Here is a 25,301-nt window from a genome sequence, read left to right on the forward strand (position 1 = left end):
AGAGAGGTCACGGGTGGCCTGTCGGGGAGGAGAACTGTGCCGTGTCAAGGCCGAGCCACGGTCCCAGCCGGGCAACTAAACCGGCACAGCTCGGGAGAGCAGTCTGGCTCCTGCCCTCTCCTGGGAAACGCCTCTCGGCATCTCCTGAGGCCCAAGACGGCTTCCGCGAGATCTCTGAGCCCGGGTGTGGGGCGAGGGGTGGGGGGAGCAGATGTCCCCGCCCTCCGCTTGCAGGGTCCAGCAGCAGGGTGGCCCAAGAAGCGTAGCCGGAGGCCTCTTTCCACCCGGCCTCGGTCTTCCCTCCGCTCGCCCTCCACACCGGCCAGGGACCGAGACACACACACAGGGGACTGAGGCTGACTTGTTTATTGGCCCAGCTCCTACCCGCCGACCCCCGGCCGGTGGCCCAGGGCTGGGCTGAGCTGGGGAGGGGGCTTGTGTCGAGGTTTCCCGGGCCCCCTTCCCCGCCCCGGGCACCGGCCTCCCCGAGCCCAGCCTCCAGTCTTCCTCTGATCCCATTCCAGTTCCGCCTTTTGCGATCTCAGCCCGTGGGCTCTGCGCTCAGGGGCGGGAGGAGGGGACGGTGCCCTTTGGCTTCGCCCCCCGCCCTCCAGGACGCCTCCCCGCTCCCCGCTCGCAGCAGGCCAGATGGGGGCAACGAGAGGAAGAGGATGGGGAGAGCGAGGGCAGAGGAGAGGTCGGGGGATCGGGGCGGGCGCCTCAAAAAAAAAACCGGAGACAAATCAAGCCTACGAGAAACTCCTACGGGCCTGCTCCGGTCCTACGGAGGGCCCGGGCCGCCCTCGCCGGGGCAAGGGGGCTCGGGGCCCCCGTGCCGCGGGCCCCGGGAGGCGGCCCGGCCCCGGTGGCTTGGGAGGAGAGACGCACGGGAGGCGGCGGGCCTCCCCACTACCGACCGCTCTCCTGGCAGTGGGGGCAGCGGCCGGCCCGGCCCGGCCCCCGGTAGTAGCTGTTGCCGCAGCCTCCGCAGACGCGGGGCGCCTCCACCGCGTGCACCTGTTTGTGGCGACGCAGGGCCGCCCCTTGCCGGAAGCCCTCGCCGCACTCCACGCAGATGTGCGCCGGCTCCTCCTCCTCCCCGTCCTCCCCGTCCTCCCCCTCGCCGTCCTCGTCGTCCCCCTCCGTGGCGGCGGCGGCGGCGGCGGCGGCCCCCCGGCCCTCCTCGCGGTGGGTGCGCTGGTGAGCCAGCAGGCCGGCGCTCAGCCCGAAGCCCCTCCCGCACTCCACGCACACGTAGGGCTTGGGGGCCGGGGGCGGGCGGCGGGTCGGCCGGCCGGGGCCGGGGGTCCCGGGCCCGGCGGGCAGCCCGGGTCCCCGGGCGGCCGGCGGGTGGAGGCGGAGGTGGCGGGCCAGGCTCTTGCTCTGGCTGAAGCCGCGGGCGCAGTGCGGGCAGCAGAAGGGCTTCTCGCCCGTGTGGGAGCGACGGTGCTTGGCCAGGCTCTTGCTCTGCGTGAAGGAGCGGCCGCAGTCGGGGCAGGCGTACGGCTTCTCGCCCGTGTGGATGCGCTGGTGCTGCATGAGGTTGGAGCTCCAGCTGAACCGCTTGCCGCACTCGGTGCAGGCGTAGGGCTTCTCGCCCGTGTGGGTGCGCCGGTGCTGCACCAGGTGGGAGCTCTGGCTGAAGCTCTTCCCGCACTCGCCGCAGGTGTTGGGCCGCTCGCCCGTGTGCGTGCGCTGGTGGCGCGTCAGCTTGGACCAGTGGCTGAAGCTCTTGCCGCACTCGTTGCAGATGTACGGGCTCTGGCCCGGGGCCCCCGGGCGGGGCCGCGGGGCGCCCGGGACCCTGGCCGCCCCGCCCCCGCGCCGCCGGCCCGCCGGGGGAGGGACCGCGCCGGCCGCGGAGCCCCCCTTCGGGCTGGACGCGCCGCCCTCGTCCTCCTCGCTGTCCGTCATGATCAGGATGCCCACTGTGTGGCCGGAGGTGGGGGGGGAGAGGAGCGGTCAGGCTTTGCGGCCGGGGACGCCCGGCCCACCCCCTCTGCTCCTCCTGGCCGGAGGGCGGTGGGAGGGGGTCCCCGGTGCACCCTGAGCACCCCCCCGGGGGCGAGGCCACCGCTGGGTCTGGCCCCGGATGAGCGCGGGGTCTAATGACGGGGTGGGGCGCGGGGGGCCAAACCTCGTGGTGGGCAGGGAATGGGTCTGTTCTATTGGACTCTCCCCCGTGCTTGGTACACGGTAAGCGCTCGATGGATACGACCGACCGAAAGAGGGAAAGTCGGGGTAGTTGATGGGGGCGGATCATCCCGACCCGGGGCCCCCGGAGTCCGGGGAGGAGGGAGTGGTGGGGATGGGGAGGGGGCGGGGGGGGGATGAAGACGGAAGGTCTCGCTCCTTACCTGGGTGCTCAAGGCTGGGGATCTGCTGCTCTTCCGAATCCAGGGGCCCCGAGGCCCAGGGCTCTTCCCGCAGCTCCATGCCAGGGAGGGGGCGGGCCACGGGATCCTGCTGGGGGAAGACAGGCCGGGGGGGTTGGGGGGTGTCACCGGAGCCTCCCCGCCCCCACCCGGGGCCATCCCGGCGGGACCAACCCAGGCCCCAGGTGCTGCCTCAGTCACTCAGTCATACTTATTCAGCGCTGACTTTGTGCAGAGCACTGTACTAAACGCTTACGGCTGTGGGCTCCCCCAGGCATCACCCCCTCCCATCCCCGCCCCACCCCGCCCCGCCGGCCTCTGTGGTCCATGCCTCCCCCCACCAGGGCCCCTCTTGAGGACCCCCGGCCCCTGACCTCCCCTCTCCAACCCCTAGGACACGTGTCCAACATGAGACAGTGGAGGAAGGAGGGAGTGGGAGCCCCCCGCTCCCCGGTAGTCGGTGAGGGGGAGCAGCGCTTATGCGATGCGAGTCCCCCGAGCTCCCGGGGCGCGTGTGCCAACCCCGCCATGGCAGCCCGCTTCCCCCCGGCCCCTCTCATCTGGCCGTCCTCATCTCCCCAACCGACCTCCTGCCACTCTCTGTTCCTGACGAGCCAACCTGCTCCAAAACCCCAGTAGCTGCTCCAAACCACTGCCCACGTGCCACTCGTGCCCTGGGCTGAAATGCTCTCTCCCCCATGCCCCAAATCAAACATTTCCCCCTTCCAAACCGCCCCTGAGAGACACCCCCTGCCCTACCTCGGTGGGGGGACCAATCAATCAATCAATCGTATTTATTGAGCACTTACTGTGTGCAGAGCACTGTACTAAGCACTTGGGAAGTACAAGTTGGCAACATATAGAGACAGTCCCTACCCAACAGTGGGCTCACAGTCTAAAAGACCACCTTCTCAGATGAACCGTCTTGGGTTCCGCTTCCTCCAATGCCCCAGCTCATATCTACCCCGGTGCTTAGAACAGCGCCTGGCACACAGTAAGCACTTAATACCACCATTATTATTATGATGAAGTGCCTCTAGACATCCTGTTTCTGTTCAGCCAACGGTATATACTGAGTGCTTACTGCGGGCAGGGTACTGTACTAAGTGCTTGGGAGAAGACGAAACAACGGAGTCGGTAAATACGTCCCCTGCTCACAGCGAGCTTCCAGGCTAGCGCTGTTGTTGGAGCCTTTGAGAGATTCATGTTCTCTGTCTCCCCGTTTTAGACTGTGAGCCCACTGTTGGGTAGGGACTGTCTCTCTATGTTGCCAATTTGTACTTCCCAAGCGCTTAGTACAGTGCTCTGCACATAGTAAGTGCTCAATAAATACGATTGATGATGATGATAAGGCTGAGAAAGAGACAGAGTGAGAGTGATGAGTCCTGTCTTCCCCCATGTCCCCAGCACGGCTTTAGAACAGTGCTTGGCACATAGTAAGCACTTAATTACCACTATTATTACTGAGGGCAGGGTCAAGCTGGGACTTCTTGTTTCAGGAAAGATAAAGGACACTTACAGGAAGCGGGTGCCCCTGGCCCGGGGGTGGGGTGAGGAGCTTCAGTCTTCAGCAGCAGTCCTGGGGTGGGAGGGAAGGGCGAGGATGAGGATAAGAGGGTCCCCCCCCACCTCACCCCGGGCAGGGGAAGGTCAATCAATCAATCAATCAAATTTGAGTGCTTACTGTGTGCAGAGCACTGTACTAAGTGCTTGGGAAGTACAAGTTGGCAACATATAGAGACAGTCCCTACCCAACAGTGGGCTCACAGTCTAAAAGTCCTCAGTGGCCCTGGGGTGACCCAGCCCCTCCTTCCTTCAGCCCTCAGAGGGGCTGGCTTTGGGAATCCAGGAATGGGGGTCCCTCATTTCCCACTACTTCCCATCATCATCATCATCATCATCATCATCAATCATCAATTGTATTTATTGAGCGCTTACTATGTGCAGAGCACTGTACTAAGCGCTTGGGAAGTACAAATTGGCAACATATAGAGACAGTCCCTCCCCAACAGTGGGCTCACAGTCTAGAAGGGGGAGACAGAGAACAAAAACAAACATACTAACAAAATAAAATGAATAGAATAGATATGTACAAATAAAAGAAATAAACAAATAGAGTAAAAAAATACGTACAAACATATATACAGGTGCTGTGGGGAAGGGAAGGAGGTAAGATGGGGGGGATGGAGAGGGGGACGAGGGGGAGAGGAAGGAAGGGGCTCAGTCTGGGCCCCTCCTCGGCTACGGGGAGTGGGGCCGGCCGTGACCCCGCTGGAGCCAGGGTGAGAGGCCGGGGGGCCCTGGGGAGAGGGGCCCTCATCTCCTGCTCCGGCGGCCGACCCCCGGCTCCGGGGGGAAGGCAGAGAACGGCCGCGGAGAGCCCGGTGGGGACGGAGCCCAGAACTAACCCCTCTTGGGACCCGGCTCCTCACTTCTGCATGCCTCGGTCTCCCCCTCTTTCAGTCAGTCAATCGTACCGAGTGCTTACTGTGTGCAGAGCAATCGATCAATCAATCGTATTTATTGAGCGCTGTGTGCAGAGCACTGGACTAAGCGCTTGGGAAGGACAAGTCGGCAACACATAGAGACAGTCCCTACCCAACAGTGGGCTCACAGTCTAGAAGCACTGTACTAAGTGCTTGGGAGAGTACAATACAACAATAAACACATTCCCTGCCCACAGGAGCTTACAGCCCAGTGGGGAAGGTAGACACTAATAAATAATAATAATAATAATAATGGCATTTATTAAGCGCTTACTATGTGCAAAGTACCGTTCTAAGTGCTAGGGAGGTTACAAGGTGATCAGGTTGTCCCACGGGGGGCTCACGGTCTTCATCCCCATTTTGCAGATGAGGGAACTGAGGCCCAGAGAATCAATCAATCATATTGATTGAGCGCTTACTGTGTGCAGAGCACTGTACTAAGCGCTTGGGAAGTACAAGTTGGCAACATATAGAGACAGTCCCTACCCAACAGTGGGCTCACAGAGAATCAATCAATCAATCAATCGTGTTTATTGAGCGCTTACTGTGTGCAGAGCACTGTCCTAAGCGCTTGGGAAGTACAAGTTGGCAACATCTAGAGACGGTCCCTACCCAACAGTGGGCTCACAGTCTAGAAGGGGGAGACAGAGAACAAAACAAAACATATTAACAAAATAAAATAAATAGAATAGATATGTACGAGTAAAATAAAAAAATAAATAGAGTAATAAATACGTACAAATATCTATACATATATACAGGTGCTGTGGGGAAGGGAAGGAGGTAAGGCGGGGGGGTGGAGAGGTGGAGGAGGGGAAGTGAAGTGACTTGCCCAAAGTCACCCAGCTGACAACTGGCGGAGCCGGGATTTGAACCCGTGACCTCTGACTCCAAAGCCCGGGCTCTTTCCACTGAGCCACGCTGCTTCACTACCCCCAGAAGACCCCCATGGGCCTGGACTGAGGAAGCTGCAGCGGGCTGGAATGGGGTCAGACCCCAGGAAGGCCTTCCCAGGGAAGGAGGGGCAAGTCGCTCTGCAACCTAGAAGACTTGGGGGGTGCTTCGTCATTGGGTGGGGGGCAAAATCCCACCCTCCTGGGACTTTGGAGGCAGGGGTCCGCCCGGGGATGAGGCCTGGCAGTGCTTTGCGCAGAGTAAGCGCTTAATAAACACCATCATCGTCATCATCAATCGTATTTATTGAGCGCTTACTATGTGCAGAGCACTGTACTAAGCGCTTGGGAAGTACAAATTGGCAACATCTAGAGACGGTCCCTACCCAACGGTGGGCTCACGGTCTAAAAGGGGGAGACAGAGAACGAAACCAAGCATGCCAACAAAATAAAATAAACAGAATAGATACGTACAAGTAAAATAAATAAATAAATAGAGTAATAAATCTGTACAAACATATACCATCATTATTATTATTATTCTTTCTAGGGATGAAAGAGGGGCAGGGCTCGGGACGTGCCAGACATAGCGGGGAAAAGACTGCTCTCTCCTATTTAATAACAGCCTTGAGTGAGCTGGATTAGAGGCCTCGCGGGTGGCCCATCTCATTAAGGTCGGGCCTCGGGCGGCAACGGTGATTAGGACAGGAGAAGCAGGAGATGCATTCATTTAATCGTATTTATTGAGCGCTTACTGTGTGCAAAGCACTGTACTAAGCGCTTGGGAAGTCCAGGTTGGCAACATATAGAGACGGTCCCTACCCAACAACGGGCTCACAGTCTACACCTGCAAGGGGTGGGTAGGGACTGTCTCTATATGTTGCCAATTTGTACTTCCCAAGCGCTTAGTACAGTGCTCTGCACACAGTAAGCGCTCAATAAATACGATTGATGATGATGATGATGAAGACCATCCCGGACAGGGAACCTGTCTACCGACTCTGTGGGACTGCACACTCGCAAGCGCTTAGCACAGCGCTCCGCACACAGTAAGAGGGGGCCGTCTCTCCATGTTGGCGACTTGTAATAATAATAATGATGGCATTTATTAAGCGCTTACTATGTGCAAAGCACTGTTCGAAGCGCTGGGGAGGTTACAAGGTGAACAGATTGTCCCACGGGGGGGGCACACAGTCTTCATCCCCATTTTCCAGATGAGGGAACTGAGGCGCAGAGAAGTAAAGTGACTTGCCCAAAGTCACACAAGCTGTGTCGCTCGGTGGAAAGAGCACGGGCTTTGGAGTCACAGGTCATGGGTTCGAATCCCGGCTCCGCCACATGTCTACAGTGCTCTGCACATAGTAAGCACTCAATAAATACGATCGATGATCTTGGGCAAGTCACTTCACTTCTCTGGGCCTCAGTTACCTCATCTGTAAAATGGGGATTAAGACTGTGAGCCCCACGTGGGGCAACCTGATCACCCTGTATCCTCCCCAGCGCTTAGAACAGTGCTTTGCACATAGTAAGTGCTTAACAAATGCCAATTATTATTATTACTTCCCAAGCACTTAGTACTGTGCTCTGCACACGGTGAGTGCTGAAGCGCTTAGTACAGTGCTCTGCACATAGTAAGCGCTCAATAAATACGATTGATTGATTGAAGCGGCGTGGTTCAGGGGCAAGAGCCTGGGCTTGGGAGTCGGAGGTCATGCGTTCTAATCCTGGCTCCGCCACGTGGCTGCTGTGTGACCTCGGGCAGGTCACTTCACTTCTCTGAGCCTCAGTTACCTCATCCGCGAAATGGGGATTAAGACTGTGAGCCCCACGTATATCCTCCCCAGAGCTTAGAACGGTGCTTTGCACATAGTAAGCGCTTAACAAATGCCATCATCATTACTATTATTATTCTCCAAGCCTCAGTTACCTCATCTGTAAAATGGGGACGAAGACTGTGAGCCCCACGTGGGACAACCTGAACAAACGCCAGCATTATTACTATTATTATTCTCCAAGCCTGTTACCTCATCTGTAAAATGGGGACGAAGACTGTGAGCCCCATGTGGGACAACCTGTTCACCTTGTATCCCCCCCAGAGTGTAGAGCTTCACACATAACAAGCGCTTAATAAATGCCATCATTAAATGTGACCGAATGAATGAATAAGAGCTCAATAAGTAGCGCTGATTGATGGGAGAGGTCCCTCCGGGCCCCCACTGAAACTTAGTGCTCAAATGAGTGTGTGTGTAAGAGAGACAGAAGAGAGAGCATCATCATCATCATCAATCGTATTTATTGAGCGCTTACTATGTGCAGAGCACTGTACTAAGCGCTTGGGAAGTACAAATTGGCAACATATAGAGACAGTCCCTACCCAACAGTGGGCTCCCAGTCTAAAAGGGGGAAGTCTTCTGGCCAAGACGGCAGCACCCTAGCCCACCTCCATCTCCCCTCTTTGCCCTTGGCTGGAAAGTTCTTCCCGGGGGTGTCTAACTCCCATCCCTCCTGCTGCTTGGAGGGCGGGGAAGTCTTTCTTTCCAAGTGGTGGAACTTCTCTCTTTTCCACGGCCGATTCCGCCCAAACGCCCGTCCTGGATTCGGAGATGAGGGACGGTCAAGGGGTGAACCGACAGGGTGGGCAGGGGCAGGGAAAGTGTCTCTCCTATTGTCCTCTCCCAAGCGCTTACTACAGCGCTCTGCACCCAGCAAGCGCTCAATAAATACGACTGGAGTGCGGGGGTGTGTGCGTGTGAGCGAGAGAGTTAGGGTCACAATCCGGTGTTGGGTAGGGACCGTCTCTGTTGCCGACTCGTCCTCTCCCAAGCGCTTAGTCCAGCGCTCTGCACACGGCAAGCGCCCAATAAATACGACTGATTGGGGTGTGGGTGTGTATGTGCGTGAGAGTGAGTTAGGGTCACAATCCGGTGTCGGGTAGGGACCGTCTCCATCTGTGGCTGGCTTGTACTTTCCCAAGCGCTTAGTACAGTGCTCGATAAATACGGCTGGATGAATGAATCCACCCCTCCCCCTGGTCAGCGGGGGGGGGGGGGGGGGGGGAGCGAGGCAGTGCTCAGTAAAGACGAGTGATTGATTTATGTGTGTGTGAGAGGGAGGGAGAGAGAGAGAGAGAGAGAGAGAGAGAGAGAGAGAGAGAGAGAATGGATCACACTCCACCCCCTCCCCCAGGTCAGAGGGGGAAGGGAGAGAAGCGAGGCAGTGCTCAATAAATACTATTGATCGATTGATGTGTGTGTGTGTGTGTGTGTGTGTGTGTGTGTGAGAGAGAGAGAGAGAGAGAGAGAGAGAGAGAGAGAGAGAGAGAGAGAGTCACACTCCACCCCCTCCCCCAGATCAGCGGGAGAAGGGGGAGAAACGAGGCAGTACTCAATAAATACTATTGATTGATTGGTGTGTGTGTGTGTGTGAGAGAGAGAGAGAGAGAGAGAGTGAAAGAGAGAGAGTGGAGAGAGAGAGAGAGAGAGAGAGAAAGAGAGAGAGTGGAGAGAGAGAGAGAGAGAAAGAGGGTCACACTCCACCCCCTCCTCCAGGTCAGCGGGGGAAGGGGGAGAAGTGTGGCAGTACTCAATAAATACTATTGATTGTGGGGGGGAGTGTGTGTGTGTGTGTGTGTGTGTGTGTGTGTGTGTGTGAGAGAGAGAGAGAGAGTCACACTTCACCCCCTCCCCCAGGTCAGCGCGGGAAGGGGGAGAAACGAGGCAGTACTCACTAAATACTATTGATCGATTGGTGTGTGTGTGTGAGACAGAGAGAGGGTGAGAGAGAGAGAGAGAGAGAGAGAGAGACAGAGAGAGAGAGAGAGAGGGTCACACTCCACCCCCTCCCCCATATCGGCAGGAGAAGGGGGAGAAGCGAGGCTGTACTCAATAAATACTATTGATTGACTGGTGTGTGTGTGTGTGTGTAAGAGAGAGAGAGGGTCACACTCCACCCCCTCCTCCAGGTCAGTGGGGGAAGGGGGAGAAGCGTGGCAGCACTTAATAAATACTATTGATTGATTGGTGTGTGTGTGTGTGAGAGAGAGAGAGAGAGAGAGAGAGAGAGAGGTGGGGGGATCACACTCCATCCCCTCCCCCAAGTCAGCGGGGGTGGTGGGAGAAGCGAGGCAGTGCTCAATAAATACTATTGATTGATTGGTGTGTGTGTGTGTGTGTGTGTGTGTGTGTGTGTGAGAGAGAGAGAGAGAGAGAGAGAGAGAGAGACAGAGAGAGAGAGAGAGAGAGAGAGAGAGAGAGAGAGAGGTGGGGGGATCACACTCCATCCCCTCCCCCAAGTCAGCGGGGGTGGTGGGAGAAGCGAGGCAGTGCTCAATAAATACTATTGATTGATGTGTGTGTGTGTGTGTGTGTGTGTGTGAGAGAGAGAGAGAGAGAGAGAGAGAGAGAGTGAGAGAAAAAGGGGGGGGGTCCCACTCCACCCCTCCCCCAGGTCAGCGGGTCGAGGGGGAGAAACGAGGCCGTGCTCAATAAATGCTATTGACTGACTGCCTGTTGCCAACTTGTAGTCCCCCGGCGCTCGGTCCACTGCTCTGCACACAGTAAGCGCTCAACAAATGCGTGTGTGTGCGAGGGAGACGAAGAAGGAAAGAGAGAGTCAATGGTGTGTGTGTGTTGGTGCATGGGTGTGTGAGGGAGTGAGCGGGACAGAAAGAGAGAGTCCCACTCCAGCCCTCTCCCGGGTCGGCGGGGCGGGGGAGGGGCGAGGCACTGATCAATACTACTGATTGATTGATTGGTGAGTGTGACAGACAGACAGACACACACACACACGCTCCATCCCTCCCCCAGGTCAGCGGGGAGGCGGTGCTCAGTAAGCACCATTGATTGATTGATTGATTGGTTGACTGGAGAGTGTGTGTGAAGGAGGCAGAGGGGGCCCGGCTGGGGGGGGGAGGGGAGGGGGGAGGGGGCTCCGCCCTGCCCCTCCCCCCTGCCCCTCCCCCCCCCCCCGATCTGCCCCACTTCCGGCCTCGGACAAGGCGGCGGGAGGGCGGGGGGGAGGGGCCGCGCTGGAAGCCCCCCGGACCCACAAACTCGCGTCTGACGCCCCCCCCCCCCGCCCGCCCCCATAATTCCCGGAGCGGGTGGGGGAGGGGAGGGGGGCGGCCGGGCCCCTCCCCCCCTTCTCCCCTCCCCCCTCCCCCCCCGTTCGTCCGTCACTCACCCCGCCGCTGCCGCCGCTCCCGCCCGGGGTCAGGGGGGACGGACGGACGGACAGGCGGCCGGACGGACGGCCGGAAGTCACCCCGACGCCGCTTCCGGGCAGGCCGCTCTAGGCCCCCGCCCGCCTCTATGGTCACCAAGGGCCCCCCCCCGCCCCTGGGCAACCCAAGTCCGTCTCTCGCCCCCTCCCCCACCCCCTCCTCGCTCTGTGCCCGCCGCCCGGCCCCAGGCGGCCACTTCCGGGACGTTCGCTCCCGCCCGGTCCGCCCGCCCGCTCTATGGTTTTAACCCCTTCAGGGTCTGCGGACCGCGGTCTGGGTCCCCGCGGGCTCCCGCCTCCCCCGGCCGCCCGGGCGCGGGGACACGGGCCCGGGGCGAGGCCGCGGTCGTCGGCGGGAACGCGCCGTGCCCCGCCCGCCATCTCCTTTAGCGGCGGAGCCCGGTCCGGCGGCTCCGACCCGCTCCCGCAGCTCCCTCCAACCCTCCAAGAAAAGGGTTAAGGTCACCGAGGGGACGGGCTAGAGCGGCCGGGGGGAGCCCTGAGTGCACCCCCCAATCTTCCACCCCACCACGCCCCCTGCTGGGCGGGTCCGGACCCTCACCACCCCCTGAGCCCACCACGCCCACTGGTGGGCGGGCCAGGACCCTCACCACCCCCTTGCCCCACCACGCCCCCTGGTGGGCGGGGACGGACCCTCACCACCCCCTGCGCCCCACCACGCCCCCTGGTGGGCGGGGACGGAACCCCACCCCCTTCCCCGCACCCCACCACGCCCCCTGGTGGGCGGGCCCGGACCCTCACCACCCCCCGCCGCGCCCCACCACGCCCCCTGGTGGGCAGAACCCGGCCCCTCACCCTCCGGGTGGGGGAGATAACGGAGCCGGGAGCGCGCAGGGTGGCGCTTTCAATCAATCAATCAATCAATCAATCAATCAATCAATCGTATTTATTGAGCGCTTACTGTGTGCAGAGCACTGGACTAAGCGCTTGGAAAGTCCAAGTCGGCAACATATAGAGACAGTCCCTACCCAACAGTGGGCTCACAGTCTAAAAGGGGGAGACAGAGAACAAAACCAAACATACTAACAAAATAAAATAAATAGAATAGATATGTATAAATAGAATAGATATGTAATAAATAGAATAGATATGTAGTCTATTCTAGACTACAGTTTAGAAGGGGGAGACAGACAACAAAACAAAACATGTGGACAGGTGTCTGTCAAGTCATCCAAATAAATAGAAGTAAAGCTACATGCACATCCTTCACAAAATAAATAAAATAAATAGAATAGTAAATACATACAAGTAAAATCTGCCAAACAATCACTCTTTTTCCTCCCTTTCAAGCCTTATTGAAGGCCCATCTCCTCGAGGAGGCCTTCCCTGATTAAACCCTCCTTTCCTCTTCTTCCACTCCCTTCTGCTTTGCCCTGACTTGCTCCCTTTATTCTTCCCCCCTCCCATCCGCACTGCACTTATCTCCTTATCTGTCCTTTATTTATTTTTATTCATGTCTATCCCACTGCACTTATCTCCATATCTGTCCTTTATTTATTTTTATTCATGTCTGTCCCACTGCACTTATCTCCCTATCTGTCCTTTATTTATTTTTATTCATGTCTGTCCCACTGCACTTATCTCCATATCTGTCCTTTATTTATTTTTATCCATGTCTGTCTCCCCCCTAGACTGTGAGCTCGCTCTGAGCAGGGAATGCGACTGTTTTTTTATTATTTTTAATGGCATTCATTAAGCACTTACTATGTTCAAAGCACTGTTCTAAGCGCTGGGGAGGTTACAAGGTGAGCACGTTGTCCCACGGGGGGCTCACAGTCTTAATCCCCATTTTACAGATGAGGGAACTGAGGCCCAGGGAAGTGAAGTGACTTGCCCAAAGTCACACAGCTGACAATTGGCGGAGCCGGGATTTGAACCCATGACCTCTGACTCCAGAGCCCGTGCTCTTTCCGCTGAGCCATGCTGTTCTAGACTGTGAGCCCATTGTTGGGTAGGGACCGTTTCTATAAGTTGCCAACTTGTGTTGCTCTGCACACAGTAAGCGCTCAATAAATACGATTACATACGATTGATGTTGTACTTCCCAAGCGCTTAGTACAGTGCTCTGCACACAGTAAGCGCTCAATAAATACGATTGAATGGATGAATGAATGTTTATTGTTGTATTGCACTCTCCCAAGCGTTCAGTACAGTGCTCTGCACACAGTAAGCGCTCAATAAATACGACTGAGTGCATGAATATCTGTAATATATCAATGGTATTTGTTAAGTACTTACTATGTGTCAAACACTGCTCTAAGCGCTGGCCACTGTTCTAAGCGCTTTATTTACATTAATGTCTGCCTCCCCCTCTAGACTGTGAGCTGGTTGCGGAGAGGGAATGGGTCTGTTTATATTATACTCTCCCGAGCGTTTAGTACAGTGCTCTACACACAGTAAGTGCTCAATAAATACGGTCGAATGAATGAATATCGGTAACATTGATTTAGACTAATGTTTCTCTCCCCCTCTAGACTGTGAGCTGGTTGTGGAGAAGGAATGGGTCTGCTTGTATTATACTCTCTCGAGCACTTAGTACAGTGCTCTACACAGTAAATGCTCAATGAATACGATTGAATGAATGAATATCTGTAACATTTATTTGCATTGATGTCTGCCTCGCCTTCTAGACTGAGAGCTCGTTGTGGAGAGGGAATGGGTCCGCTATATTGTCCTCTTCCAAGCGTTTAGTACAGTGCTCCACACACAGTAAGTGCTCAGTAAATACGATGGAATGAATGAATAACTGTAACATTTATTTGCATTGATGTCTGCCTCGCCTTCTAGACTGAGAGCTCGTTGTGGAGAGGGAATGGGTCCGTTATATTGGCCTCTCCCAAGCGTTTAGTACAGTGCTCCACACACAGTAAGTGCTCAGTAAATACGATGGAATGAATGAATATCTGTAACATTTATTTGCATCGGTGTCTGCCTCGCCTTCTAGACTGAGAGCTCGTTGTGGAGAGGGAATGAGTCCGTTATATTGGCCTCTCCCAAGCGTTTAATATAGTGCTCCACACACAGTAAGTGCTCAGTAAATACGATGGAATGAATGAATATCTGTAACATTCATTTGCATTGATGTCAGCCTCGCCTTCTAGACTGAGAGCTCGTTGTGGAGAGGGAATGGGTCCGTTATATTGTCCTCTTCCAAGCGTTTAGTACAGTGCTCCACACACAGTAAGTGCTCAGTAAATACGATGGAATGAATGAATATCTGTAACATTCATTTGCATTGATGTCAGCCTCGCCTTCTAGACTGAGAGCTCGTTGTGGAGAGGGAATGGGTCCGTTATATTGTCCTCTCCCAAGCGTTTAGTACAGTGCTCCACACACAGTAAGTGCTCAGTAAATACGATGGAATGAACCTGTAACATTTATTTGCATTGATGTCTGCCTCGCCTTCTAGACTGAGAGCTCGTTGTGGGGAGGGAATGGAGAGAAGCAGCGTGGCTCTGTGGAAAGAGCACGGGCTTGGGAGGCAGAGGTCATGGGTTCGAATCCCGACTCTGCCACTTGTCAGCTGTGTGACCTTGGGCAAGTCACTTAACGTCTCTGTGCTTCAGTTACCTCATCTGTAAAATGGGGATTAAGACTGTGAGCCCCCCGTGGGACAACCTGATCACCTTGTAACCTCCCCAGCGCTTCGAACAGTGCTTTGCACATAGTAAGCGCTCAATAAATTCATTCATTCATTCAATCGTATTTATTGAGCGCTTGCTGTGTGCAGAGCACTGGACTAAGCGCTTGGGAAGTACAAGTTGGCAACATCTAGAGACGGTCCCTACCCAACAGTGGGCTCACAGGCTAGAAGGGGGAGACAGGGGACAAAACAAAACATATTAACAAAATAAAATAAATAGAATAAATATGTACAAATAAAATAAATAAATAGAGTAATAAATCCGTACAAACATATATACAGGTGTTGTGGGGAGGGGAAGGAGGTAAGGCGGGGGGGATGGGGAGGGGGAGGAGGGGGAGAGGAAGGAGGGGGCTCAGTCTGGGAAGGCCTCCTGGAGGAATAAATGTCATCATCATCATTATTATTATAGAGCACTATAATAATATTATATAATTATAATAATAATATTATATTATAATTATTATATATAAAATAATTATAATATGATTATAATTATAATATTATAGAGCACTTCTGCACACAGGAAGCGCTCAATAAATAGGATTGAATGACAGACTGACTGATGATCCCAGGGATGCCATCATCATCATCATTATTATAGTGCTCTGCACACAGGAAGCGCTCAATAAATAGGATTGAATGACAGACTGACTGATGATCCCAGAGATGCAATAACAGCCCGAGGCAGGGAGTGCTAATTAGGCCATTTAAAGAAGTGCTAATCAGGCATTTTAATTTAGTCACGCCCCATACAGTGTAGGGAGACGGGGCGGTGGAGGTTTAATACAGTGCTCCGCGCATAGTAAGCGCTCAATAAATGCGATAGAATGAATGAATGAATAGCAAGGGGCCAGCCCCACCTTTTTATAAACCGTGGTGGTTTGTATCCATTCATTCAATCGTATTTATTGAGCGCTTACTGGGTGCAGAGCATCGTACTAAGCGCTTGGGAAGCCCAATTCAGCGACAGAGACCATCCCTGCCCACAACGGGCTCCCAGTCTAGAAGGGGGGGAGAAAGACAGCAAAAACAAGAAAACAGGCCTCAGTAGCATAATTGTAAATAAAAAGAATGATAGAAATATATGCACATCATTCCAGACTGTGAGCCCACTGTTGGGTAGGGACTGTCTCTCCATGTTGCCAACTTGTCCTTCCCAAGCGCTTAGTCCAGTGCTCTGCACACAGTAAGCGCTCAATAAATACGATTGATCGATTGATCATTAATAAAAATCAATAGAATTATGATGATAAATATGTACATATCATCATCAACATCATCAATCGTATTTATTGAGCGCTTACCGTGTGCAAAACACTGTACTAAGCGCTTGGGAAGTACAAATTGGCAACATAGAGAGACAGTCCCTACCCAACAGTGGGCTCACAGTCTAAAAGGGGGAGACAGAGAACAAAACCGAACATACTAACAAAATAAAATAGAATAGATATGTACAAATAAAATAAATAGAGTAATAAATATGTACAAACATATATCCATATATACAGGTGCTGTGGGGAAGGGAAGGAGGTAAGATGGGGGGGATGGAGAGGGGGACGAGGGGGAGAGGAAGGAAGGGGCTCAGTCTGGGAAGGCCTCCTGGAGGAGGCCATAAATATTTGTACCAGGGTATACCAGTGCTGTGGAGCGGGGAGGGAGTCGGGGCGATGGGGAGGGAAAGGGGAGCAGAGGAAAAGGGGGGCTTAGCCTGGGAAGGCCTCCTGGAGGAGGTGAGCTTTCCGTAGAGCTTTGCATGCAGAACGGGGAAGGGAGGTTGCTACGGGCGCGTTATCGCCTTGTGAGGTGATGATGATCATGGCATTTGTGAAGCGCTCACCCTGTGCCAGGCACTGTACTAAGCGCTGAGGGGGGATACAGTCTTGATCCCCACTTTACAGATGAGGGAACTGAGGCCCAGAGAAGCGAAGTGACTTGCCCATGTTCAGGCGGCAGACAAGTGGTGGAGCGGGATTAGAACCCATGACCTTCTGACACTCAGGCCCGGGCTCCAGCCACTGAGCCATTTCCTCCCGACCAAGTCTGGTATTTCTGCACGGTTTAGACGTTTGGGTTTGTCCTTTTATTTATTTATTTTATTTTGTTAGTATGTTGGGTTTTGTTCTCTGTCTCCCCCTTTTAGACTGTGAGCCCACTGTTGGGTAGGGACTGTCTCTAGATGTTGCCAACTTGGACTTCCCAAGCGCTTAGTACAGTGCTCTGCACGCAGTAAGCGCTCAATAAATACGATTGATGATGATGATGATGGTCCTTGCACTGGAACTATGAGTCCCGCGTGGGTCAGGGACTTTTTCCAATCCGATTTGCTTTGTATCCACCCCAATGCTCAGTACAGCGCCTAGCACGTAGTAAGCGCATAACCCTCCCTCTCCATTCATTCAATCGTATTTATTGAGCGCTTACTGTGTGCAGAGCACTGTACTAAGCGCTTAATAATGATGGTATTTGTTAAGCGCTTACTTTGTGCAAAGCACTGTTCTGAACGCTGGGGAGGTTACAACGTGATCAGGTTGTCCCATGGGGGGCTCACAGTTTTAATCCCCATTTTACAGATGAGGTAACTGAGGCACAGAGAATAATAATGCAAATAAATGTTACAGATATTCATTCATTCCATCGTATTTACTGAGCACTGAGTCTAAAAGCAGTGGGCTCACAGTCTATCAGCTGTGTGACTTTGGACAAGTCACTTAACCTCTCTGGGCCTCAATCAATCAATCAATCAATCAATCGTATTTATTGAGCGCTTACTGTGTGCAGAGCACTGTACTAAGCGCTTGGGAAGTACAAGTTGGCAATTTATAGAAACGGTCCCTACCCAACAGTGGGCTCACAGCCTCAGTTCCCTCATCTGTAAAATGGGAATGAAGACTGTGAGCCCCACGTGGGATAACCTGATTACCTTGTATCGACCCCAGCGCTTAGAACAGTGCTTGGCATATAGTAAGCGCTTAACAAATACCAACATCATTATTATCTTCTCGACTGTGAGCCCACTGTTGGGTAGGGACCGTCTCTGTATGTTGCCAACTTGTACTTCCCAAGTGTTTAGTACAGTGCTTTGCCCACAGTAAGCACACAATCAATCAATCAATCAATCAATCAATCAATCGTATTTATTGAGCGCTTACTGTGTGCAGAGCACTGTACTAAGCGCGTGGGAAGTACAAGTCGGCAACACATAAAGACAGTCCCTACCCAAATACGATTGAATGAATGAATGAATTATTACCTTATATCTACCCCAGCGCTTAGAACAGTGTTTGGCACATAGTAAGCGCTTAACAAATCAATCAATCAATCGTATTTATTGAGCACTTACTGTGTGCAGAGCACTGTAACAAATGCCATTATTATTATTATATAAGTGCTGCAGGGAGGGGTGAATAATGGGCGCAAATCCAACTGCAAGGGAGAGGGAGAAGAGGAAATGGGGACTTAATCAGGGAAGGCCTCTTGGTGGAGGTGTGCTTTCAATAAGGCTTTGTAGGTGGGAGAAAAATCATCTGTCAGATAGGAAGAGGGAGGGCATTCCAGGGCAGAGACGGGATGTGGGCGGCAAGAAGGAGATGGAAATACGGTGAGTAGGTTGGCATCGGAGGAGAAAAATGGGAGATGAGGTAGGAATTGTCTGTCTCCCCATTCTAGACTGTGAGCCCGTTGTCGGGTAGGGACCGTCTCTATATGTTGCCAACATGTACTTCCCAAGCGCTTAGTCCAGTGCTCTGCACAGGGTAAGTGCTCAATAAATACGACCGAATGAATCAAAGGGGCCAATGTGATTGACTTCAAGGCCCTGCTGAGAGCTCACCTCCTCCAGGAGGCCTTCCCAGACTGAGCCCTTTCCTTCCTCTCCCCCTCGTCCCCCTCTCCATCCCCCCATCTTACCTCCTTCCCTTCCCCACAGCACCTGTATATATGTATATATGTTTGTACAGATTTATTACTCTATTTATTTATTTATTTTACTTGTACATATCTATTCTATTTATTTCATTTTGTTAGTATGTTTGGTTTTGTTCTCTGTCTCCCCCTTTGAGACTGTGAGCCCACTGTTGGGTAGGGACTGTCTCTCTATGTTGCCATCCCCCCGTCTTACCTCCTTCCCTTCCCCACAGCACCTGTATATATGTTTGTACATATTTATTACTCTATTTATTTATTTATTTATTTTACTTGTACATATCTATTCTATTTATTTTATTTTGTTAGTATGTTTGGTTTTGTTCTCCGTCTCCCCCTTTTAGACTGTGAGCCCACTGTTGGGTAGGGACTGTCTCTCTATGTTGCCAACTTGGACTTCCCAAGCGCTTAGTCCAGTGCTCTGCACACTGTAAGCGCTCAATAAATATGATTGATTGATTGATTGACTGCTTTGAAGAAGGAGCATGGATTAATGAAAAAAAGCACAGGCTTGGGAGTCAGAGGTCGTGGGTTCTAATCCAGCTCCGCCACTTACCAGCTGGGTGACTTTGGGCAAGTCACTTCACTTCTCTGAGCCTCAGTTACCTCATCTGGAAAATGGGGATTAAGACGGTGAGCTCCATGTGGGGCAACCTGATTAGCTTGTATCCCTCCAGCGCTTAGAACAGTGCTTGGCACATAGTAAGTGCTTAACAAATATCATCATCATTATTATTACTGTGTACTTGGGGTACTGTGTGCATGGGGTAGATACAAGGTAATCAGGTTGACCCTCGTGGGGCTCACAGTCTTAATCCCCATTTTACATATGAGGTAACTAAGGCCCAGAGAAGTTAAGTGACTGGCCCAAAGTCACCCAGCTGACAAGTGGAGGAGCCGGAATTAGAACCCACGACCTCTGACCAAGTCTGGGCTCTTGCCACTAAGCCACGCTGCTTTCTTTTCACTAGGAGATCCTCTTCCTCTTTTTTTCCTGTGGCAATAGGTGCAAGGTTCCTTCACTCATTCAGTCGTATTTATTGAGCGCTTACTGTGTGCAGAGAACTGTACTAAGCGCTTGGGATGTCCAAATTGGCAACATATAGAAACGGTCCCTACCCAACAATGGGCTCCCAGTCTAGAATTGACTGTGGTTGAAGGTTCAAGTGAGGGGGTCGCCTGCTCCTCTTGTGTCTTGCACTCGCACTTGGGTCTTGAGGTCTTAGGGAAGCAGCGCGACTCAGTGGAAAGAGCCCGGGCTTTGGAGTCAGAGGTCATGGGTTCAAATCCCGGCTCCGCCAATTGTCGGCTGTGTGACTTTGGGCAAGTCACTTTACTTCTCTGGGCCTCAGTTCCCTCATCTGTAAAATGGGGATTAAGACTGTGAGCCCCCCGTGGGACAGCCCCATCACCTTGTATCCTCCCCAGCGCTTAGAACAGTGTTTTGCACATAGTAAGCGCTTAATAAATGCCATTATTATTATTATTATTGAGGAACAGCAGTACGGTGTAATGGATAGCGCGCAGGCTTGGGAGTCAGAAGGTTGTGGGTTCTTATCGCGGCTCCACCCCTTGTCTGCTGTGTGACCTTGGACAAGTCACTTCACTTCTTTGTGCCTCGGTTACTTCATCTGTAAAACGGGGATTGGGACCGTGAGCCCCATGCGGGACAGGGACCGCGTCCAACCCGATTTGCTTGGATCCACCCCAGTGCCCGGCACACAGCAAGCGCTTAACAAACACCAGGATGATGAGGATGAGGATGATGATTCCCGCTTCTAGACCGTGAGCCTGTCGTTGGGCAGGGACCATCTCTCTATGTTGCCAACTTGTACTTCCCAAGTGCTTAGTACAGTGCTCTGCACAGAATAAGCGCTCAATAAATACGGTTGAATGAATGATGGTGATGATTATTGCACTTTCAGCTCCTTGACTCAGGGGCAGGTGCGAAGTTGGGGGGAACCAAACTCCCCCAGCTGCTTCTGGGGCCACCAGGGTATTTTGGTCATTAGATAGGCAATCAAGGTTGGGGGGGGTCCCCAGGGGTCCCCCCACCCCCCGTCCCTCCGGATCTCTCCGTGGCCTGAAGGCTGGAGACAAATTGACCTGGTGGATTATCCTGGGGTGAGGAGGGGAGGGAAGGGGGGGTCCCCCAGGACCCTCAAGGCCAGCTGTGCTGCTTCCGTGTAATTGTGTGATGGGGGCTCCCCGGTGTAAATGGGGGGAGGGGGCTGGGGACCCCATAAATGTCCCGGGCTCCCCCGGGCCCTTTCCCTGGCCTACACAGGCCCTGTCCCGAGTTGCCTCTCTGCCTTCTGGCCCGGCCATGGCCGTGTCCCCACTGGTGGCCCTGATGCTGCTCTACCTGCCCCTATCCAACACGACCCGCCTCGGAGGCCGGATCCCGCGCTCGTTCGGGAAGTCGGGGGACCTGCGGATCGGAGGCGTCTTCCCCATCACCGACACCGACTCCCAACCCGCCGTCGCCTTCGCCTCCCGCCCGCCGGCGCGGAGCTGTGAGCTGTGAGGCCCGGAGATGGGGCGGGGGCAGTTGGGGGAGAGGGGTTAGAGAAGCAGCGTGGTTTAGTAGAAAGGGCCCAGGTTTGGGAGTCAGGGGTCCTGGGTTCTAATCCCGCCCCCACCACTCATCAGCAGTGTGATTTGGGGCAAGTTGCTTCACTTCTCTGGGCCTCAGTTACCTCATCTGGAAAACAGGGATTTTTAAGACTGTGAGCACCACGAGGGACAACCTGATAATCTTGTATATATCCCCGTGCTTAGAACAGTGCTTGGCACATAGTAAGTGCCTGACAAATACCATTGTTATTATTACTATTATTCTCTGTGCCTCAGTTGCCTCATCTGTTAAATGAGGATTAAGACTGTGAGCCCCACGTGGGACAACTTGATTACCTTTTATCTTCCCCAGTGTCTAGAACAGTGCTTGGCACATAGTAAGCGCTTAACAAATGCCAACATTATTATTATTATTATTATAGTAAGCGCTTAACGAATACCATCATTATCAGCTCTTATAACGGTGCTTGGCACATAGTAAGTGCTTAATAAATACCATCGTTATTCTTATTATTATCAAATATAGCAACAGTAATAATAATGGCATTACTTTCCCAAGCTCTTAGCCCAGTACCCTGCCCACAGTAAGTGCTCAATAAATTGATTTTTTATGGTACTTGTTAAGCGCTTACTATCCTGCCTCCGCCAATTTTCACCTGTGTGACTTTGGGCAAGTCAGTTAACTTCTCTGTGCCTCAGTTACCTCATCTGTAAAATGGGGATTAAGACTGTGAGCCCGCCGTGGGACAACCTGATCACCTTGTAACCTCCCCAGTGCTTAGAACAGTGCTTTGCACATAGTAAGTGCTTAATAAATGCCATTATTATTATTATTATGTGCCAGGAACTGTACTAAACACTAGGGTAGATACAAGCTAATTTATTCATTCATTGTCGTATTTATTGAGTGCTTACTGTATGCATAACACTGTACTAAGCGCTTGGGAAGTACAACTTGGCAACATATAGAGACGGTCCCTACCCAACAACGGGCTCACAGTCTAGAAGGGGGAGACAGACACTAAAACAAAACACGTGGATGGGTGTCAATCAATCAATCAATCATATTTATTGAGCACTTACTGTGTGCAGAGCACCGTACTAAGCGCTTGGGAAGTACAAGTTGGCAGCATATAGAGACAGTCCCTACCCAACAGTGGGCTCACAGTCATCACAATAAATAGAAATAAAGCTAGATGCGCATCATTAACAAAATAGAATAGTAAATATGTTAATGAGGATGGACCCAGTCCCTGCCCCGCATAGGGCACTGAGGGAACTGAGGCCCAGAGAAGCGAAGCGACTTGCTCAAGACCACTTGATCAAGATCTCTTTTAGACTGTGAGCCCACTGTTGGGTAGGGACTGTCTCTATATGTTGCCAGTTTGTACTTCAATCAATCAATCAATCAATCAATCGTATTTATTGAGCGCTTACTATGTGCAGAGCACTGTACTAAGCGCTTGGGAAGTACAAATTGGCATCACATAGAGACAGTCCCTACCCAACAGTGGGCTCACAGTCTAAAAGGGGGGAGACAGAGAACAGAACCAAACATACCAACAAAATAAAATAAGTAGGATAGAAATGTACAAGTAAAATAAATAAATAAATAAATAAATAAATAGAGTAATAAATATGTACAACCATATATACATATATACAGGTGCTGTGGGGAAGGGAAGGAGGTAAGGCGGGGGGATGGAGAGGGGGACGAGGGGGAGAGGAAAGAAGGGGCTCAGTGTGGGAAGGCCTCCTGGAGGAGGTGAGCTCTCAGCAGGGCCTTGAAGGGAGGAAGAGAGCTAGCTTGGTGGATGGGCAGAGGGAGGGCATTCCAGGCCCGGGGGATGACGTGGGCCGGGGGTCGATGGCGGGACAGGCGAGAGCGAGGGACAGTGAGGAGATTAGTGGTGGAGGAGCGGAGGGTGCGGGCTGGGCAGTAGAAGGAGAGAAGGGAGGTGAGGTAGGAGGGGGCGAGGTGATGGGCAGCCTTGAAGCCCAGGGTGAGGAGTTTCTGCCTGATGCGCAGATTGATCGGTAGCCATTGGAGGTTTTTGAGGAGGGGAGTAATATGTCCAGAGCGTTTCTTCCCAAGCGCTTAGTACAGTGCTCTGCACATAGTAAGCGCTCAATAAATACGATTGACGATGAGGATGATGATCGCACAGCGGACAAATGGCGGAGGTGAGATTAGAGCCCATGACCCGTTCACGGCCTTACACGGTTTCTTCTCTCCCCTCCCGCCCCCGGCAGCTTCTCCTCCACCATCTACCGGGTGGTCCAGGGCTTCCTGTATGCCGTGGAGGGGGTCAACGGAGACCCCCACCTGCTCTCCAACCTCACCCTGGGCTTCTCCGTCTGGGACTCGTGTGCCCTGGTGTCGGAGGCGCTGCTGGGGGTGGCTGAGCTCCTGACGGGACGAGGGGAGCCCACCCCCAATTACCGCTGCGGGGTCCCCTCGCCCGTGGTGGCCTTCGTCGGAGAGGACCGATCCACCCTGTCCATCGCCATGGCCACTTGGCTCGGCCTGTACAAGGTCCCACAGGTAAGGCTCCCCCCTCCATCGCCGTCGGGGATCCTGTCGTGATTTGCCCCTCGGTTATTATTAATAATAATAATAATAATAATAATGGCATTTATTAAGCGCTTACTATGTGCAAAGCACTGTTCAAAGCTCTGGGGCGGTTACAAGGTGATCAGGTTGCCCCACGGGGGCTCACAGTCTCAATTTAGACTCAATTTAGAGGAAAGGAGGGTTTAATCAGGGAAGGCCTCCTGGAGGAGATGGGCCTTAGAGCATCAGCCTGAGAGTCAGAAGGTCATGGGTTCTAATCCCCACTCCGTCACGACTCTGCTGTGTGGCCTTTGGGCAAATTGCTTCACCTCCTGTGCCTCAGTTACCTCATCTATAAGACTTTTAGACTGTGAGCCCACTGTTGGGTAGGGACTGTCTCTAGACGTTGCCAATTTGTACTTCCCAAGCGCTTAGTACAGTGCTCTGCACATAGTAAGTGCTCAATAAATGCGATTGATGATGATGTTGGGTAGGGACTGTCTCTATATGTTGCCAACTTGTACTTCCCGAGCGCTTAGTACAGTGCTCTGCACACAGTAAGCGCTCAATAAATACGATTGATTGATTGATTGATTAATCCCCATTTTACAGATGAGGTCACTGAGGCACAGAGAAGTGAAGTGACTTGCCCGAAGTCACCCAGCTGACAATTGGCGGAGCTGGGATTTGAACCCCAATAATTGCGGTAGTCATTAAGTGCTTACCAGCGCTTAGAACAGCGCTCGGCTCTTAGAACAGTGCTCGGCACATAGTAAGTGCTTAACAAATGCCATCATTATTATTATTTTGTGCCGGGCACTATACTAAGCGCTGGGGTGGATACAAGAAAATTGGGTTGGACACCATCCCTGTTTGACATGGGGTGCACAGTCTTATTCCTCATTTTATAGATCATCATCAGTCGTATTTATTGAGCGCTTACTATGTGCAGAGCACTGTACTAAGCGCTTGGGAAGTACAAATTGGCAACATATAGAGACAGTCCCTACCCAACAGTGGGCTCACAGTCTAAAAGTCTTATAGATGAGGTAACTGAGGCACAGGAGGTGAAGCAATTTGCCCAAAGGCCACACAGCAGAGTCGTGACGGAGTGGGGATTAGAACCCACGACCTTCTGACTCTCAGGCCGATGCTCTAAGGCCCATCTCCTCCAGGAGGCCTTCCCTGATTAAACCCTCCTTTCCTCTTCTCCCCCTCCCTTCTGCGTCCCGCTGACTTGCTTCCTTTATTCATCCTCCCTCCCAGCCCCACAGCACTTATAGTCATAGCTGTCATTTATTTATTTATATTAATGTCTATCTCCCCTTCTAGGCTGTAAGCTTGTTGTGGGAAGGGAATGTGTCTGCTATATTGTACTCTCCCAAGCGCCTAGTACAGTGCTCTGCACACAGTAAGCATTCAATAAAGGATTGACTGACTGACTCTGCAATCAATCCTACTTACTGAGTGCTTCCTGCCGACAGAGCACTGTACTAATCAATCAATTGATGGTATTTTCCTGAGCGCTTATTTATCGAGAAGCAGTATGGGCTAATGGATAGAGGACGGGCTTGGAAGGCAAAAGGACCTGGGTTCTCATCCGGCTTC

At 52.9% G+C, this 25,301-nt stretch overlaps 2 protein-coding genes across 2 annotated transcripts in view; one reads left to right on the forward strand and one right to left on the reverse strand.

Annotated features, from left to right (window-relative positions):
• Nucleotides 1-360: 360 nt before the first annotated feature.
• ZNF787 (zinc finger protein 787) lies at nt 361-10,958 on the reverse strand. The gene is made up of 5 exons (XM_038752014.1): nt 10,936-10,958; nt 3,895-3,954; nt 2,358-2,466; nt 1,159-1,928; nt 361-1,092 (listed from the first exon to the last, which is right to left on the reverse strand). Exons 3-5 carry the CDS (start codon nt 2,434-2,436, stop codon nt 910-912), a joined length of 1,032 nt encoding a protein of 343 aa, XP_038607942.1. The 5' UTR covers nt 2,437-2,466; nt 3,895-3,954; nt 10,936-10,958; the 3' UTR covers nt 361-909.
• Nucleotides 2,703-25,301, forward strand: part of LOC119932889 (vomeronasal type-2 receptor 26-like) — a 41,720-nt gene continuing 19,121 nt past the window's right edge. The window contains exons 1-7 of the mRNA XM_038752015.1: nt 2,703-2,835; nt 3,875-3,925; nt 10,969-11,103; nt 11,232-11,429; nt 11,577-11,797; nt 20,850-21,085; nt 23,393-23,684. Of these exons, the coding sequence (XP_038607943.1) occupies nt 2,703-2,835; nt 3,875-3,925; nt 10,969-11,103; nt 11,232-11,429; nt 11,577-11,797; nt 20,850-21,085; nt 23,393-23,684 (1,266 nt within the window). The remainder of the gene's footprint in view (nt 2,836-3,874; nt 3,926-10,968; nt 11,104-11,231; nt 11,430-11,576; nt 11,798-20,849; nt 21,086-23,392; nt 23,685-25,301) is intronic.

The sequence above is a fragment of the Tachyglossus aculeatus genome, chromosome 10, assembly GCF_015852505.1.
Source record: "Tachyglossus aculeatus isolate mTacAcu1 chromosome 10, mTacAcu1.pri, whole genome shotgun sequence".
In the NCBI taxonomy this organism is placed as follows: Eukaryota; Metazoa; Chordata; class Mammalia; order Monotremata; family Tachyglossidae; genus Tachyglossus; species Tachyglossus aculeatus.